The sequence below is a fragment of the Xyrauchen texanus genome, chromosome 11 (genome assembly GCF_025860055.1).
Source record: "Xyrauchen texanus isolate HMW12.3.18 chromosome 11, RBS_HiC_50CHRs, whole genome shotgun sequence".
Lineage (NCBI taxonomy): Eukaryota > Metazoa > Chordata > Actinopteri > Cypriniformes > Catostomidae > Xyrauchen > Xyrauchen texanus.
Window position 1 is genome coordinate 17,910,073 of NC_068286.1, and position 20,346 is coordinate 17,930,418.

Below are 20,346 nucleotides of genomic sequence, written 5' to 3' on the forward strand. Positions count from 1 at the left end.
TCAGTCCTCTTTTCCTGTTTAATAAATTAAGCAATCACATGGTCATGCAGAATATTTCGTGATACCACAGTGATATACCGACTCGTCAGCAAGATCTCGAGCTCTTTGCTTTCAAATTCCGTACATCACTTTAAGCGTGATTGCGTCACTCAAGGCCAGCTAGAAGGCCTTGACCAGGATATATCCTAAAGATCACACCCACCAAGAACAAATAAATCAATCTGATTGGCTGATAAATCTGACAGTCTGACTTTAGTTGCTCATTCATTTGCACTGTTGAGAGATTCTGTAGAAATGATGAGGGTCTGAGGGGGTGGAGCTCATACTCACACGCTGCTTTGGGCATGCGATTTGTGAAACAGTTGTCACACTTTGCTTGTAATCATCAAGAATAATCAATGTGGTAATGCACAGTAGATATAGGCTTTCTAAGGAAACATTTTTTTTTACACTATTTTGCAGTAAAATGAATCGCTCAGATTTATAAAATGGCATATCATATGAGACTAGAGATCTTTTGACTCAAACAGGTTTAAATGTAAAAACTTAATTAGATTTGTTACCAGATATAGTTTTGTTGCCATTTTATTCTCCAAAGACAAACTCTGCTTTGATCGGCACAATGTTGTTCCCTTTCAGAGAACTCGAGCTGCGTATGATCACTATGGGACACCATCCGAATGCCACGTGGTCTGAAGCCCTTATATAATCTTTGGCTATATAATTTATTGGCTAATGGCGCTTAAGTGATGCCCCCCCAGGGAGACGCATCACTGGCTCCATAAAGGCACTTGTTTTCGCGGCATAGAGTCAGATTTTCTGTTCTTCAGAACACAAATTGTCTAAGCTGTGTTTTTTGCATTAAGGAATTCCTTTGCGTTCACCAGCTCCGTTTGGACTTTCCCTTGATTCCCCCCTGATAGAGGATGATTATTTCGTTTAATTTAGGCGGGCTCTGCCAGTATTCAATGGGGTTGTTCTGACAGACGTTTCTGTTCGGGAAGCCCCATTTTTGATTTGGGAAATTCACTCTCCCTTAGAAAAAGGGCCAGTAGAGGAGATTCACACTTCTCCAAGAGAATGTGGCTTTTAAAGCTGTTATTTTCACGTCCCGAAAAATGATGCCGGCTTGCATCCCATTCTGATGCTTAAATTCTGCTTAAAATCATATCACAATTACAGCCGGGGGACTGGTTTGTGACAATAGATTTGAATGATGCTTATTTCCATATTCAGATTATGCTGAGTTTTCTCAGATTCACTTTTGTGGGCAAAGCATACCATTTTGCGTCCTTCATTCGGACTTGTGCTGGCACCATGCTCTTTCACAAAATGCATGGATGCAGCTCTGAACACTTCAACAAACCCATTAGGTTTCAGTGCAACCACGATTTGAATTATCTTGATGATTGGTTGGAAAAAGCACACTCAGAGACTTTGGCTGCCCAGCATCAAGACATTGGACAATTGAGGGCTGCATGTAAACCTAGACAAGTGTGTCCTGTTGCCATGGCAACATACTCTGTTTCTAGGAGTGGAGCTGGACTCGCGGGTAATGCAGGAGCGCCTGTCTCCAGCTCGCATTATGTCATTACGCTAGTGTCTAGTGATGTTCAGAGTGGGACGTGTTCTTCCTGTGAGAACATTTCACAGGCTTTTGGGGCTCATGATCATGGCGTCCGCTGTCATTCCCTTGGGCATGCTCCATGCAAGACCTTTTCAGTGCTGGATGAACTTCACAAAGGAACTTCAACCACTGACACATGTGATATCAGAGTGATATCATTCTAAGTGCTAGAGCTCAATCAACGAGGAGGTTATATACGTTTAAGTGGCACATTTTTGCATCTTGGTCTACAGCGCAAAATGAAAATCCAATTTACTGACCTGTCGGTACAGTGCTGGAATTTTGCAGGAGCGTTTCGGGGCAGAGATTGCCCCGGCAACACTTAAAATCTATGTTGTCGCTATAGGGACTGAACATGTGCTTATCAATGGAGTCTATGTCAGTAGACATTGAGGCATTTTTCTTAGGGGTCGGATCATAAAATATGCCTCATTCATCAAAAAATCCAAAGCACAAGAACTCGTAGAGTTGGAAGGGAATATTAAAAGTGCCAAGGCATAGCTGAAGCGCCAAATGTCATCTGATGGCCTCAGATAATTGCACTTGATTGAAATACAGATACAACACTATTGTCACGGAAGGTGGAGTTTTGGCTATTTAGGGCAAGACAGTCATACTTTGAGTCGGGAGACAAAGCAGGAAAACTTCTGTCAAGATATATAAACAGAGAGAGTCTTTTTCTACCATTCCTTCAGTGAAATCTGCGGGTGGTGAAATTTTTACCTCAGCCATTGATAATAATAATAATGCTTTAAAGAATTCTGTCTTGATCTCTATAGCTTCATGTCTTCGTCTACTGATGAAGATATTAGAAATTGTGGAACCATTAGAACTCCATAAACTGATGAAAAAATGTATCTTGATTCTGAGATAACCTTGGAGCAGCTTGCTGAGATAATTAAGGCCTTTCCCACAGGCAAGGCTCCAGGGCCAAATGGCTTTGCTGCTGAATTTAATAGATCTTATGCTACAGAACTGGCTCCACTTTTGTTAGAATTTGATACAGAATCATTAAAGAATGGAAAGCTTCTGCCAACCATGACACAAGCCCTCAGTTTGATTCTTAAAGGTGTTATGAATTGGATATTTATTTAATTTTATAATGTTCCTTGAGGTCCACTTATAATCTTAGTTGGATTTTTTTAATTAAAAGCAGTCTTAATTTAAGAATAATTGGTCATTTTCTATCCAGTTTTTGTGCGTATTGAAGACTTCAGTGTAAACGCCCACTGCGGTGATTGGGTAACATCTTTGCATGTGGATAAGTGTAAACATCCCCGCCATTACATACATGGGAGTGGTTTTGAAACCTTTGGATGGTTAAAAATGGACAACTGGAGGAATTCATCCATTCATGTTTGAGCCAGAGTCTGATCCCGAATTAACCCCCTCCACAAACACCATGGATAATGCAGTCTTTGACAGTGTGGTAACTAATCACTGTAATGTACTTGTCTATTTGTGTAATAGGTATTCATTTTATTGTTGTTTAAACAAAGACGCGACACAACGTTGTGTATCTTGTTACATAGTTGGGTCATTTTCCAAATGTTTCCTGTGAAACATTTCTGTGCTTTACAAATGTCAGTACATATCAAACACATGTCAGTAACATACAAAGCAAAACAATTAATATAATTATTCATATATAATATAATTAAGATAATCACACTTGTTTGTTGCGACATCACTGTCGGGTCCAACATTAAGGAGGCTTTCACACTGGTCACATCTGTTGCAGTCTGATTCCGAGTGCGATTGTTCCGGGTGCCCCACGCAGCGTTGGTCTGGTTTCACACTCTCTTGAGCCTATCGAACCCCGGTCCATTTGCGTTCATCTTACGTCATCACAAACACGCATGGTGAACACAATGCAACTCATCAAACTTAGTTTTTTTGGTGCCATTATACACAGCATAGTGAACAACAACTGCGTAAATGTGTGCTTCATGGCGTATCTCATCAGATATCCAGGGTAAGCGGCTTGCTTCTGCTTGCAAATGGCGTTTTTTGAGGAGACAGCTGATTGCAAGGACGTAATCTGCATCTTTGTTAACACTGCACACTTACGCTCGTGTCCAAGTTGAAGTTATCGCCACTGTCGTCTCCAATTATACCCTATATTTATAACCTATAATAGCATTTATATAAATATTAGGTGGATAGATAGATAGACAGACAGTGTTTATAGTGTTGAATGTACTTGTATGTCATTGTGGTGTCATTACTTTTTTGGGATTTTCAGGAATGTGTGGATCCTCGTGTGTTGTCGAAAATAATGATGTCGTCATCCGCTAAAACGCATGCCCAGGTTACTTTACTTCCTTAACGAATGCGAACCTGAGTATGAGTTGCTTTCACATTCACGCAAATCGTGCTACAGTTCCATTGAAACCAAACTCTCAGGTTCGGTACCGTGGTGCACTCCTCGGTTCGCATGACAGCTTTCACATTACCAATTGTTCATGCGAACCGTGCTTACCGGTAATATGAACGGAGCAAATTTACAGAATGTTTTTATAGTGCAATGAACTCTTATATGTCAAGATATCAATCCAACTCCCTGCTACAGTCTTTCCCTGTAGATGTCCCCTTCTCTTATTTCAAGCAATTTGATAGCATAGTGAAGTCTTTCATTTGGAATGGTAAGCGTCCCAGATTACAATAAGTTACATAGGCTGATTGACAAAGGTGGGCTTGGCCTACCCAAGATTGTTTTTATTATTATGCATTCAGTCTCAGACATTTGGCTTATTGGTCGCTTCCATCTGAGAGAGCCCCTCCCTGGTTTTGTATTGAATTGGAAGTTCTTGCCCTTCTTTCGCCAAACTAGTTGGAGATGTTAAGTTACACCCTTTATCTCGCATTTGCACTCCGTATGGACAAAAGTGTCCAGGGTTTTTAATTCTGACATCTATTTAAATGTTGCTCCGAGCATATTGCTGAACCCAGAATTATGTATTAATAAATCCCCTTTCTGCTGGTCAGAGTGGATTGTGAGGGAGGTTAATATGCTCATTCAAAATGTTGGGATCCCCAGATCTCAGTTCTTTAAGTATTTGCAGCTGTGCCATCTGCTTTGTACTATTTTTGGGAGTAGTATACACCCCCGTATAGAGGCAGATACTCTGGGAGTGGTGATTACTCCCAGAGTAGTAAGGTCATGAGGCATCAGTGTATTACTCTCTGCTAATTCAGAGTCTGGGGGATGTAGCTTCAACTTCTTTCAAGAGCTTATAGTAGAAAGATTTCAACTTGGTATTGGAGGAGGGAGTGTATGCTAGGATTAAAAAAAAATGCCAAATCTGTATCAAGAGATGCAAGGGTGTGCCTTATGCAATTCACGATATTACATAGATTCTATTGGACCCTCCCTCTAGATTGTATAGGCTTGGCTTTAAAGACATATCCACCTGCTGGCGATGCCAATCGGAGGATGGAGACATGGCCCATGTTTTTTTGGTGGTGTGCTGAGATCCAGTCGGGTTACATTTTGCCCCAGACTCTGTGGTTTGGGTGATATATATATATATATATATATATATATATATATAATCATAGACATCTATAACTACACCTCTCTCTCCACAGTCCCTCCCGGAGAGTCCCCCAATATATACATATATGATTGGGGGAGGGGTAGTAGTGGGAGTTAAATGTTGATTAATTGTATATATGTTTTGTTTTTCTTTGTCATCTCTATGAATCTACACAAATTTTAATATTAATAAAAACAATCAGAAAGGGTTCAACTCTGCAAGCAATCTAAAAATAATACAAAATGAAATATATTTAAACAAAAGGTTGGTACATTTATGTAGTATCTGGCCATTGAGCATCACACTTCTGTTACAACCACTCATGATTGCAGATTCAACATAAACTTGGAACATTTCCCCACTGTTGGAGGAAGTTTTGATTTATTGGTTTAAGAATATTTGCCTGCCTTGCAAGTTTTCTTGCACAAGTTCCCTATTTTTGCATATACTGGTTTGTTTGATGAGACAGTAGTTGTGGTTGTGTCTGTACACACTATTTTTTTACTTTTATTTTTTGCAGAACACCATTAGACATAATCCATTCATGCCTCTTGTCACTCTAACATGCAGCACAGAAAGCCTTAAAGTTTAAGTAATATTAACATTTAGTTTCAAATCTTTCGTCAGTCAGTCAGCAACTTGCTTGGATTTTAATTGAAAATGTGTCATTTTTTTCCTTTTTATTCTACAGCTGTTCGAAATTACAGTTCCTGTCAAGCAAGGGACCAAGCCAGTTACCATAAGCTTTGCAAATCACACTTCCTGCAGCTGTCTATCAAAACTGGATGTGTACCGACAACGACACTCAATCATACGAAGGGCATTACCAGAGTAAGTGTTCACACTCCCTGAGTCTTTTTTATCAGCTGTGTACTCCCAAATCTAGTATGTCAATGCTTTAATGTGTTACATTTCTACCTTCATAGTTCCCTTCCGAGGGAACTCGCACTGCGTCGTTGAAAACGACTCTTTGGGGAACGCTCCTTAGCGTGCGCCTCTGAATTATGAATGAAACTATTCCAATCTTGATTGGTGTTGCGTCATGACGTAACATGTGACGGCATAACCGGATGCATAAAAGTGACGCCGGTACACATACACATTAGCTTTCGCTCTTCAGCAAGCTCTATGTTGAAATTGTTTGTCTTATTTGGTGTTGTTTGTCTGATTTAAAAATATTATGGCCACCGAACAGTTCAAGAAGTGTGTGCACTCCTGCCCTCGTTTCATTACGGGTAGGGACACGCACGCTTTATGTGTGAACTGTTTGGGAGCTACAGCACTGCACAGGCAGCTCTCGAGGGATCTGCCTGTGAAAGTTGTGAAGCACTACCCATGAGAGTGCTGCGCTCCGGTTGGCGTGCTTCGATGAGCACGGTCAGGCTTGCGTTCCCCACGGTTTTGGTCCCGCGTCTGTTGAGGCAGCCGGCGATTGAAATCGCGGGGTTCGCAGCGGATTTTGCAGATGAGAATGAGACTGCTGCGCACGTTCTCATTCTTCGTTTGAGGATCCCGAGCCTACTGTGAGTGGTGCAGAAGCCCGCGTCGCGCTTCTTCTGCCCATGATCAGGTCCCCTTGCTTGAGCTCACTGCTTCCGAGGAAGTGGATATGCTCAGCATCGATGCGGATCGACCGTGAGCCAAGCACGGCAGTTTTTGGCCAAGCTTATGAGGAGCTGATTGAGGTTGTGACGCGTGCCGTGGCCAGACTGAATATCAGCTGGCCACAAAATGAGCAGGGAACGCAAGTTGAAAGCAATTAGACGTGCGTTACCTGCGGCACAGATCACAAACTCAGCGCCGGGGTTTGCCGCTTTTCCCGATCTCCACAAAGATATCTAAAAGCGAGATCGTGGGGTAAACCGCATTCGTCCCGTATCTCCAGCCCCAGTGTTTGATTACAGATGATGTTTTGGGGGCACGGTATATGGGCTAAAACCCGGCGCTGCCTAGTAAGCCCTGCAGAGATACATCTGCTTTAATAAGTAGGGCTTACATGGCCGCACACAATCGGTGTTGGTTTCCGCCGTCTCTGACGCTCGGGCCACATCAATTTCCAGCGAACGCACAGCTGAACGTTCGTGTCAAAAAAAAATTTAAAAAATAATAATAAAAAAAAATAAAAACAACAAGCATCAATTGTGGTCACAAGAACCGTGATCGACTAAATCCTGCCGGTTTCCGCTTCAGGAAGTCGGGAACAGTGCTCGAAAAACACCGAGACCAGCCTCGAGAGGCTGGTTCCCTTAGTTGAAGCTTCAGGAAAGAGGTCCTACCGAGGTGGTAGAACCTCGGAGGGCTGTCCCTCCCCGCTACACATGAGGCCCCTCCAGTGGTGGCTGAAAGCCAAGGTGTTTTCCCCAAGGGGAATCCATTTCAGTATAATCAGAGTAACGCGCAGATGCCTTCGTTCTCTGCTAATATGGAAGAAACCTTGGTTCCTGTCCCTAGAGCCAGTGTTGGGAGCGTCATGTCGCCCGGAAAACCGCTTCGACAGACGCCTCCCTCACTGGCTGGGGCGCGGTCATGGACGGCTGCTTTGCCAGGGGTCTGTGGCAGGACCATCATCATTCTTGGCACATAAACTGTCTAGAGATGTTGGCTGTGTTCAGGGCTCTGAGGAGCTTCCTTCCAGACATCAAAGGTTACCATGTCCTAGTACGTTCGGACAATACATCAGTGGTAGCTTATCTGAACCGACAAGGAGGACTCAGATCGCGCCCTCTGTGCAGACTGGCGCATCAGATAATTCTTTGGTCCCAAGGGAAAATACTGTCTATCAGAGCATGTATATTCCGGGGTTCAGAATCAGGGAGCAGACATCCTGTCGAGGCAGGGGCTGAGGCCGGGGAATGGAGACTTCATCCAGAGGTGGTGAAGTTGATATGGGACAAATTTGGACCATCAGAAGTGGTTCTATTCAGCGTCTCGAGGACGTCCCACTGTCCACTTTGGTTCTCCTCTCACATCCAGCCCCACTGGGGTTGGACGCCATGGTACAGGCTTGGCCGAGGCTTCGCCTGTACGCATTTCCCCGATCGCTCTGCTCCCGGGAGTCCTGGAAAGGGTCCGCCAAGAGGGCATCAGTCTACTTCTGGTTGCCCCCATGTGGCCGGCCCAGTATGGTTCTCAGACATAATTTCACTCCTGATAGCTCCGCCATGGCAGATTCCTCTGAGGAGGGATCTGTTGTCTCAGGCAGGGGGCACAGTCTTCCACCCTCGTCCAGAGCTGTGGAAACTGTGGGTCTGGCCCCTGAGGGGTTCAGTACCTAAATGCTGGTCTATCAGCGGGGGTGGTTGAAACCATACTTAGCTCTAGGGCTCCGTCTACTAGGAGATTATATGGCCTCAAGTGGAATGTGTTCTCCACTTGGTGTAGAGAACATGAATTAGATCCAGTTAACTGCCCGGTGGCTTCAGTTCTGGAGTTTCTTCAAGATCGTTTCTCTGTGGGTCTCTCCCTTCCACACTTAAGGTGTACGTGGCTGCCATTTCGGCTTCCATGCACCACTGAGTGATGGGCCTCTGGGGAGGCACCAGCTGGTCATTCGTTTTCTCCGTGGTACATGGAGGATGAGACTGACAACCAGGTCCAGGGTTCCTGCCTGGGACCTGGCGGTGGTTCTCGAAGGGTTATCCCTGGCCCCCTTCGAACCCCTTCAGTCGGCTTAGCCCAAGGACCTGACGTTCAAGATGGCTTTTCTCTTAGCTATTACCTCTCTAAAGAGGGTGGGTGATCTTCAAGCCCTGGCAGTGACACCAGCTTGCTTGGAGTTTGCCCCTGGCGGAGTTAAAGCCATTTTACACCGAGACCTGGCTATGTGCCTAAGGTGCCGTCTAACACGGCACGGTCTCACGGTCCTGCAGGCTTTTTATCCTCCACCTCATGTGTCGGCAGAAGAAGAGAGGCTCCATTTGCTCTGCCCTGTCAGAGCTTTGAGTGTTTACCTCGAGAGGTCCTCTTCTTGGAGGAGGTCGGACCAACTGTTAGTGTGTTTTGGGTCACCTAAGAAGGGGCTCCCTGCCTCGAAACAAACCATTAGTAATTGGATTTTTCAGGCTATTATCTCGGCCTACAAGGTGCGCAATTTGCCTTCACCTTTGGCCGTGAGGGCTCATTCAACTAGAGGCATGGCGTCCTCTAGGGCTCTCTTATCGGGAGTACCCCTCCAGGAGATCTGTGAGGCAGCCGGTTGGGCTACCCGCACACTTTCATCAGGTTTTACAGTCTGCACCTCCCTAGTACGCCTGGCACACGTGTGCTCTCGTCCTAGCTGAGTGCCTGAGTTCAGTTTCACCCTAGGGCAGGCCTTTTTTCGGTCGCGTGGCCTAGTGGGCATTAGTTCCCCAAAGAGTCGTTTTCAACGGCGCAGTCGCAGTTCCCTCGAAGAGAACGTCTCGGGTTATGACTATAACCCTTGTTCCCTGAGAAGGGAGCGAGACACTGCGTCGTCCTGCCACGCCCTCAAGGCCTGAGAGCGGCTTGCTTCATCGCTAGGCTAATGTGTATGTGTACCGGCGTCACTTTTATGCATCCGGTTATGCCGTCACATGTTACGTCATGACGCAACACCAATCAAGATTGGAATAGTTTCATTCATAATTCAGAGGCGCACGCTAAGGAGCGTTCCCCAAAGAGTCGTTTTCAACGACGCAGTGTCTCGTTCCCTTCTCAGGGAACAAGGTTTATAGTCATAACCCGAGACGTTTTCACTTATGTCTCTGTTGCTTTGAACATTCCAAGAGAGCTTGGAATAGAATATCATTATTGGATATGAATCATTATTAGAACATCACTTTTCCTTTAAAGGAATAGTTTACTCAAAAATGAAAATTCTTGTATAATTTACTCACCCTCAAGACTTTCTAGTTGACTATGACTTACTTTCTTCTGCAGAACACAAACAAAGGTTTTTAGAAGAATATCTCATCTCTCGAGGTCCATCAAATGCAAGTGAATGGTGGCCAGAACTTTGAAGTTCCAAAAAGGCAGCATCCATCCAACATTGGTTAAATACATGTCTTTAGAAGGCATATGATAGATGTGGGTGAGAAACAGATCATATTTATGTATTTTTTTACTATAAATCTATTTTCACACAGCCCTCTTATGCATGTTCAAGAGAGGGCCAAGTTCTTCGTGCTTATCACTACTTAATAGGCAGGAAGGAGAATGGAATAAAAAGTGAAGGATAAATCATATTTTCACAGCAGCCCATGAAATGCACAAAACAGAAGAACTATCATGAACATACGTAGTAGGGCTCTGTGAAAGTACATTTATAGTAACAAAATTAAAATACAATAAAAATACTGTTTCTCACCCACACCTATCAAATTACTTCTGAAGATATGGATTTAACCACTGGAGTCTTATGGATAACTTTTATGCTGCCTTTATTTGTTTTTTTAAACCTTCAAAGTTCTGGCCAAAATTAAATCGCATTGTATGACAATAAAATAACAATACAATTATGCACTTCCTTTGGGATTTTATGCTATTTTGATCTTATTTACATGTACATTTCTCAATTGTTTTTTATTTTATATTTCTATATTTTGCAAATGCAAATAAGGAAATTTACAAAACTTTAGTACAATAAAAACCTACACTTCTATAATTTGTAACATGAAGAAAATATGAGAATGTGCATTAATTTGATGGTAGATTGCTGCCATCTGGTGAACAAATTATAAATAGACTTGAAAATCATGTTGTGGCAATAATAGCCTGTAGATGGCTGCAGTGTTCTATACAGCCACCTATTGTGTAGTCTGATTGCTTGTTGTAACCTAATTTTAGATTTGATCACAAGTAATGAATTTTGATATATATTTAGACATTATCAAAGTATTATTTTCAAAGTTTAGCATATAAAATTTATTTGAAGTGTCTGTTTTTGCAGTTAAGAGAAATTAAATTGGAGTACAAAACATAAGAATTAGAGTAAACATTTTGCAAACTGTCTATAGCATCAACAAAAACAAAATTCAGGTCAATAATGAACAACAATAAATGCATAAAAAGAACAAACAGTAAACAATTAAGAACAGTATATCTTTATGCATTCATGCATTTGTGACATTGTGTAGTTATGATATCATGTACCTTGCAGATGGATTTTTTGCACTGGTTTTAATGTCCCTTGTGAGACAGTCTGCACACCTTTATTTCCCTGTGTGTGCATATTATGTTGTATGTTCTGCCTCTTGGCTGGGAGTGGTAATGTAGCGGTTAGCGTGCTGCGCTACGAACCTGGTGACCCGAGTTCGATTCCTGCTCATGGCCAACACCAGTGACGGTTATCTGAACCGGTCCTGGGCCTCCCCTAGGTTGACTCAGCCTAAAATGAGTACCTGGTGTGGTGTGTAAAACATCACCACTGGGGAGACAAAGGCGGTCGGGTGTGGTGCTGGCCACCCACCCCCTTGTGTACTGTTCTGGCCTTCATAGGTGCTCACTAACAGCACTTGCCCCTACAGTCTGTTAAGGCTAAATGGGGGATCTTTGTCTTTGTGTGTGCGTGCGTGTGTGTGCAGGGGTTAAATTGGGCCAGAACGGTCTGGATCGGCGTTCCAGCACCTTTGCTTGTTTGTCAATCAATTCCATTTCTTGTATTCTCCGATGCAGTTTTTGTTTGATGCATTTGACACATTCTGCCTCTATTAACAGAGTGTACAAGGTCAAAAGTATTTAAAGTTCATTATGCTACGCTCTAGTCAAAGCGACATCAGCACAGATCAAAACACTTTAAAAGGTTTCACTGTTATTTGCATATGTATGTGTGTCCTCGATTTTGGTTGATTCAGCATTTGTTTTTATGTAGTTTTTCTTTTGAATTTTTTTTTTTTATTCTAGCAAATATACATTGGGATGCACTAGTGAAAATGCTTGTTCATGCATGCCAAAGTGAAGAATTTTAAACTCTTTTATAATTTAATGCAAATGTTTTCATTGCACATTATATTATCAGAAAAACAATTTGAGTAAAAGGTAGTTGTCTTCTTTTAAATTGTAACATAATTAGATTTAACTGTAGCATTTTCAGTTCTAATTCAGTGGTTCTCAACCTTTTTGACTCCAAGGCCCCCCACTGTCCAAGACAATCTTTAAAAGCCCCCTCCCCCCGAAACTAGACATGTCTGATTAAAATAATTGATCATGGATCATTTTTGATTCTATAAGTGTCAGAAAGAGTCTGTTTATAATTTGTAGGCATACATCTTAATGTATTTTTTTTAGCATTTTACTGAAGTTTAATTATTTTAATATTTCCTATTTTAAATACATTTTAAGTCAACTTGAGGCCCCCTGGAAGTGTGCTGAAGTGTGAATAATTTTGTCTATGGAGAGCCCTAATAAGGATAGCTGCATCACTCCACCTTGCCAATTGACGCTTGCTGGTGAATGTGTCCCAGCATCCTGATTCCCCGCAGTGTTTTGGCAGTGTTTGTGTATCCTTATAAAGCAATTGTACATTGTGTATTGCATATTGTGATATAAATATGAATATATATTAATTTATATATTTATATATATAAAAATGTCACTTACATGTTCACGTCTTTTTAAAGATATTGTTCCGTAACGGTTCCTTGTGCGAGAGACACATCCCGCCGTCAGATCAGCATGAGAGCTGTGTTTACTGTCTAGGCTGTGCCCACGCAGAGACAGCTCTCATGCCGGACAGACTTCCCTCACTATGAGGACATGAGTCTCAAGACACTTTACTCGTGAATCACCCTCGTTCTAAGGGATGATTCAGCCTCACACGGCCTCACACCCACCTCTTCTGTGATACCCGAGGATTCACACGAGGAGGCAAGATGTGACCACGAGGTTGAGCATGATGACTTTGAGGTGGGCCATGTGGTGGCACACACCCCACGAGCCCCTCAATATCTATGATGCGCATGTTTTCCAATACACTATGATCGAGACAAGCTCCGGCCTTCTGAAAGAGTGGGCGGCCTCATCTCGTGCAGCGGTTCTGACACTGGGGATAATAATGATGATGTCATGTTTCTCGCTGCATCAGGCGAGTGGCCAGTGGATGATTTTGCAGCCCTTCCCCCCAGCGAGGGAGATGAATGTGCACGTGCCACTAACAGGCAGATGCACTTCATCCTTACAAGGGTGTTCAAAGAGCTTCACCTTGAGTGGTCTCCCCCAGATAAACCTGAACAGTCTCCCATCGATGAATGGTTCCTGCAGTCTGGACGATGTGAAATGAAAGCGTCCTGCAAATCTGCCCCATTCTTCCCCGAAGTTCATGACGAACTGTTTAAGTCCTTGCGCGCATCCTTCTTGGTGTGCTCGTGCAGAGACACCATCCTCTTTAATGTGGATCACAGGGAAGAAAACGGTTATGCCCAACTACCCCCTCAACTGAGGCACACCTGAGCATTTGGACAGCATCTGGACACCATAAAATGGGTAGTTGACTTGCATACACTATCAGTCGACAATTCATGTTTAGATGAATTTCACTTGCACATTCGCATGCATTCAGGCCGTTAGAATTTACCATAAAGTCACAAGCACTTTCTTTATAAATAAACTCCCTTCCCAAAGGGAACGAGACATTGCGAACACTAGCCGCACTACAAGACTCTTTCAAGACTCAGGAGTTTTTGAGGCACGAGTGATGTGCTCCTTTTCTCAGTAACAAATTCTGAGGAAATGGTGTTTGTGCACCTGTTTTTATAGCAGTCAGTTTATCAGCAAAACAGGCAGGGCTCAAACACCATAGCCTATATTAGAATATTGTTGTTGTTTTAGAGAGGTTTCAAATAGGTTGTGTTAGAAGGCACTCCCATATGTGTAGCTACGCAATGTCTTGTTCCCTTCGTCTCAGGGAACCGAGGTTACGTACATAACCAAGATGTTTTGTAAACCTCATTCACTATAGATGAGTGAAACAGGACATTATATAAAATGTTATTTTACTGTTTGGGCAGATCTGGAGGCAGGACAAACACAACACCACAGTCTGTTTCCTATCATCAGATATTTTTGTAGAATAAGGCGCACCCCCTGTTTTGTGTGCAAAAACAGCGGCTGTTTTTTTCTTTGTGGAAAGATGTCTGTAAGGAAAAGTATCGATCCCACATGTGTGCCGATGGAAGCCAGTATGTTACAGCATTTCTCAGAGATCTATTTGCAAACAGCAGGGGAAGCCACACTAAGTACTGCCTGTGCTGAATTGTGACACATGACTCATGCCAACGAGGCACTCAGTAACACGCTTTGGAAATTCGCCTGAACACTTATTCATGTATTCAGTGTTGCAGTTGCCAACAGTATATCTGAGTTCTTTGTTTATCAATATGCTGTTCAGCTTTCAGACAGAATGTGTTGCGTCAGTGATGAAAAATATACTAGTTGATAACTTTTGGCAGATTCTTTTGGGGTGGGTTGGGAGGTGAGGCGATGTTAGTCAGCAAACCCATATTTATTAATGGTGTTGACAAACAATAACTGTTTAAGTTAATCAATTGACTTCAATAATTCAAGATGTTAAAGGGATACTTCACAAAATCTGCACTAAATCTTTTTATAAACTAAAACGCGCTGTGGGCGGCACGACTGATGCACACAGGGCACAGCATTGTGAGCACAGCAGATCGCATAAACTGCAGCCGGTGTCCTCTCTTCTCTAGATTCTTCAAGACTTTCTGTCCTGTCAAAATAGAAGAACTGTAATACTGTGAGTTTCTGCATATTTCATTTTATTCTGGAAAGGAGATGTTCATTCAAGTACGAGGGAACCGTCTGAACACGTTTAACCACTTATCAAATTTAACTTGTTTTTAAGGTAGGCAATGTTTTAACTGTGTCAAACAATATGTGGGGTATCTTGCTTACTTGCTACTATATGTAGGGTGACCATTTTATGGTTTTCCAAAAAGAGGACACCTTTTTTTTTCGCCGGGGGGTATATTGGGGTGGGGTGGGGTGGAATAATTCGGTTCAAAACAGTGTTACTATGAATGCAAACTTTAATACAGTGAAAAAAACACTCTATTAGCATAACATAAATATAAATAAATAAATACATAAAAATTTCCTACATTCTTTTGAATGTCCATATTTGATGCCATGAGTGTACCTTCATTTACTATTACTATTATTTTGAATGGCCATAGATAATGTGATAATTTTACCTGGTCGCAAAAAGTAGTCCGAATTTACCTGATTTATGCTTTGCAGAGTATATGTGTGCTTCTAAATCACATGCACCTTTATTACCAAATGACACATAACTGCCAGCTTTATATGTCATACATTCTGCATCCCACTGTTATGATTCAGAGGAGGACAGACGAGGAGTGATGATCTAAATGCAGTTTTTAATAAAGGAACAAACGGTGAACAGGATAACTAAACAATACAGGGAACAAACAAAACATCCATGAGGGGAAACAAAGTATAAACATGAGAAACATCCATGGAGAATACGGGCAGGAGAAACATAAAGGACAACCATAACATTATTTGACTACCGACAACGAGTGAACAAACAACAGGGTTTAAATACAGAAGGATGATGATTAAATTAAACTCAGGTGAGAACAATGACACTGGCAGTGATGAGGGCAGGGGATTATGGGAAGTGTAGTTCATGACAGGTGACAGGGGAGAAACACAGAGCAGACAACGGGGAATCGTGACACAACCCCCCCTCAAAGGAGCGGATTCCAGATGCTCCTAAAAAAAATAAAAAAACCCCACAAAAACAAAAACAAAATCATCCAAGGAGTGAAGGGGGGGCTCGGGGGGGCAGGCAGACCAAGGAGGACACAAGGGGCAAACAGGCAGTCCAAGGCGGGCACAAAGGGCAAACAGGCAGTCCACAGGGGGCACAAGGGGCAGACAGGCAGTCCAAGGGAGCACAAAGGGCAAACAGGCAGTCCAAGGGGCCACAAGACGGGGACTGGGTCAGGAGGCCTGGGAGGTGGCCACAGGACAGGGACTGAGTCAGGAGGCCTGGGAGGTGGCCACAGGACAGGGACTGGGTCAGGAGGCCTGGGAGGTGGCCACAAGACAGGGACTGGGTCAGGAGGCCTGGGAGGTGGCCACAGAACAGGGACTGGTTCAGGAGGCCTGGGAGGTGGCCACAGGACAGGGACTGAGTCAGGAGGCCTGGGAGGAGGCCACAAGACAGGGACTGGGTCAGGAGGCCTGGGAGGTGGCCACAGGACAGGGACTGGGTCAGGAGGCCTGGGAGGTGGCCACAGGACAGGGACTGAGTCAGGATGCCTGGGAGGTGGCCACAGGACAGGGACTGAGTCAGGAGGCCTGGGAGGTGGCCACAGGACCACAGCCATGGAGAACTCAGAGGGCGGAGCCTTGGAAGCCTCAGAAGGCGGAGCCTTGGAAGCCTCAGGAGGCGGAGCTGTGGAAGGCTCAGGAGGCGGAGCCGTGGAAGGCTCGTGGGGCAGAGCCCTGAGAGGCTCGAGGGGCGGAGCCCTGGGAGGCTCAAGAGTGACCTCAGTGGTCGCAAGTACTAGCGGAGACTGGGGAGAAGGTGCCCTCTTCCTTCTCTTTCTCCTTCGGCCAGCAGGAGGCGTGGTCATGGGGACTGTCGAGGCTACAGGTGCTGGCTCTGGCTCTGGGACGGTCAAGGCTACAGGCGCCGGCTTTGGCTCTGGTATGGTCGAGGCTACAGGCGCCCGGCTCTGGGACAGGCGAGGCTGGGAACGCTGGCTCTGGGATGGATGAGACTTCCAGCGTGTCGGCCGTGGCAGGCATGGGCGTTGGCTCGTTGACCGTGGCAGGCGTGGGCGTTGGCTCGTTGGCCATGGCAGGCGTGGACGTTGGCTCGTTGGCCGTGGCAGGCGTGAAGGGACGAGCCATGGAAGGTGAAGAGGTGAAGTCCTCTTCCTCACCACCCACAGTGAATGGTGAGCCGCTAACTCGTAGAGTCTCCTCCACGAAGTCTAGGAGCATCCAACGAGGGGTCGCCGGTGGCAACAGATCCCTTAATGCCTCGTTGAGGTTTCCCCTGAAGAACGCCACCAAGGAATACTCGGGGAAGTCCGCCACATTTGACAGCTCCAGAAACTCACGAATGTGGTCCTCCACTGGGCGGTCATCCTGCTTGGCGCAGAGAAGCCTGTAGTTTGCCTGGTGAACTGCTAGATCCATTTCGTGGACGGTCGCAGACGAGGAGTGAGGATCTAAATGCAGTTTTTAATAAAGGAACAAGCGGTGAACAGGATAACTAAAAATACCTAAACAATACAGGGAACAAACAAAACATCCACAAGGAGAAAACAAAGTATAAACATGAGAAACATCCACGGAGAATACGGGCAGGAGAAACATAGAGGACAACCATAACATTATTTGACGACCGACAACAAATTAACAAACAACAGGGTTTAAATACAGAAGGATGATGATTAAATTAAACTCAGGTGAGAACAATAACACTGGCAGTGATGAGGGCAGGGGATTATGGGAAGTGTAGTTTGTGACAGGTGACAGGGTAGAACCACAGAGCAGACAACGGGGAATCGTGACACCCACGGATCTCGACCTGGATGAAAGCACTGGAATTTTTTGTGCAAATCTTCTGTAAATTTGCGCTTTGGTTTGAGCATTGTTTCCACTCTGCTGTCATTTGCTGCTACTGTCAAGCAACTGTTTGATGCCGAACACAACAGCGCTTCACACATTCGAGGAGAGATTGACAGGCAGGAATTTGGCCAGTAGTTGTTGCAAGCCTCTTATAATTGACCAATTGTGTGCGAGAAGGTGGGACTTACAAAGAAGGGTTAAATCAATGCAAATATGCACGCACACACAATGAAGTTAGATGAGATGCACACCATAATGCAACTAAAGCCAAATCCCGGACATTTTCACAAATGTAGAAATCCCGGCCGGATGCTTTTTTAATGCCAAAAAAGAGGACATGTCTGGGAAATACAAACTTTTTATATACCTTAGAAAGACACGGTGACAATAGTGTCGGAAATGAATGGGAAATGCCACAGAATCTGACAAAAATATCCCAGAAATTCAAAATATGGGAGCAAACAATGCCCACGCAATGAGTTCCCATGTTTTATTAATAATATAGTTACAATTACATATATTGCAATCTTATTTAGAATTTTTGCTGAACATCATTTTTTTTCCTGCCATCTGGTTCCATGCACAATTGTGTGCACAGATGGGCTCTCCACTTCTATCAATCCACATCAGTTCGGTATTGTACTCCCACGTTAAATTCCATAACTATTTGCCCCTCTTGTTCAAAATAAACTGTCCTAGTGGGTAGCACTCTTGCTCACAGTGCTTAAATGTACTTCCCTGCCCTGTCTCACCCGCTAGAGGCCAAAAATGTGCAAGGGATGGATTTTATGTAAAGAAGGTATGATAAATTACAATTTACTAAATAATAATATCTCAATATGTTAAATAACCATTATGTTAACTAAGACATTATTATTGCAATTGTAATACAATACATATACAGAAAAAACACTTTTAGTGTTTGAATCAATCATATCTCTCACTAAAATGTGAAATGTACATTTTATTCAGTTGGCATGTAGTGTGTGTGCTTAATAATCTTATTCCATATCAGGCGATGGCCACCCTCGTGGTCTGGGAACGCCACCTTTGGCTAACATGGTCAAGATGCGCGATGTTGACAAGGCCCACTTTCTCAATGCCCCCCGTCTCCCAGCTTGGCCTCTTCGGTGACACTGTCGATGACTTGGCCCAGCAAAGAGGCAGATGGAGACTATCTCTCACATCATGCCGCAGTGCTGCCCCAGCGCCGCCCGCGCCACATCTGCCTGCCGAAGGGCGTCCCCCTGCATCCAAACAACAGGCAGCTCCGCCTCAACCCGGGCCCAGCTCTCAGACCCAGCATCGAGCGCCCCGCAGGCGGCGTACACCCCTCGTCTCGAGGACACCCTCTACGACCTGGAAAGCGCCTAAGCGCTCCTGAGATGGAAGACCCGGGCAGTCAGATGTTCGCTCCGGAGATGGTATCAGAACCAATCCATCCCCCAGTGGAGGGCCGGGAGGAAAATCTTTATTTTCCTTATTTTCTTTTGCCGCACCCCCTTCGGTTTGCGGTACCCACGTTGTTAATAAAAGAGCGATTTCCTCACTCCCTGGGTCATCCAGCCGGTGCATGCCATTCTCACGGTGCCTATCAACATCCTACAGTCCCTGTTCCCCGGACGCAGTCACCTCGACTTACCTTGATCCGTGTCCTGCCAGGTGCGTCTTTTCTCAGCACCCAAGCCTCGTGACACGCTTTTGCCTCCCGACGCGTTATAACCTGCTCCTGCCCGCTGTGAAGCCCCACCCGGTACATCAAAAACGATCGTCCATCTAGTGCCCCTCACATGGAGCTTGTATGCATGGCTTTCGCTATCCTACCAGTCGCATTGGCTGGCCAGGACCATCCGACTCGTCTACACAATTCAATTCACCAGGCTCCGTCTCGTTTCAGCGGTATTCGTTCCACCTCGATGCGTGGCGAAAACGTCAGCGCCTTATGAGCAGAGATTACAACTCTGCTACTCAAGAATGCGATAGAGTCTGCCAGCTGAGATGAAGAAGGGTTTCTACAGCCCTTACTTCATCGTACCCAAAAAAGGCGGTGGGTTTCGGCCAATCTTGGACTTGCATGTTCTCAGCCGGGCTTTACACAAACTCCCGTTCAAAATCCTCACGCAAAAACAGATATAGAAGCGTTCAGCATCAAGATTGGTTTGCGGCGGTAGACCTGAAGAACGCGTACTTCCAGGTCTCCATCTTCTCTCGACACCGACCCTTCCTATGGTTCGTGTTCGACGGCCTGGCGTATTACTACAAGGTCCTCCCCTTCAGCCTGTCCCTGTCCCCTCGCATCTTCACGAAAGTCGCAGAGGTTCATGCTGTTGCCTGATTTGCATAATTTAATATTATGCATAACATGTGTAGCTAACACTATAATAGAATATTAAGAATTATATAATATGCTATATTCTTTATGAAGGCAATGTTTACCCCCACATTTTGAATTTCAGGGCTATTTTTAGTTTTTTATTTTGGATGAATTTTTTATGAAAACAAAATGCAATGAAAGGCAAGATGCAATGAAAGTCAATGCTGACTGAGGTTAACATTCTGCCTACTTTTATTTTACATGGAAAAAGAAAGACA

The 20,346-nt window shown here is 44.3% G+C and overlaps 1 protein-coding gene across 4 annotated transcripts in view; it reads left to right on the forward strand.

The window, feature by feature from the left end:
* LOC127651138 (vascular endothelial growth factor C-like) overlaps positions 1–20,346 on the forward strand; it is a 155,803-nt gene that overhangs the window by 104,500 nt on the left and 30,957 nt on the right. For all 4 annotated transcript variants that reach the window (XM_052136836.1, XM_052136833.1, XM_052136834.1 and 1 more), the window contains one exon: positions 5,858–5,997. In XM_052136836.1, coding sequence (XP_051992796.1) covers positions 5,858–5,997 — 140 coding nt within the window. The remainder of the gene's footprint in view (positions 1–5,857; positions 5,998–20,346) is intronic.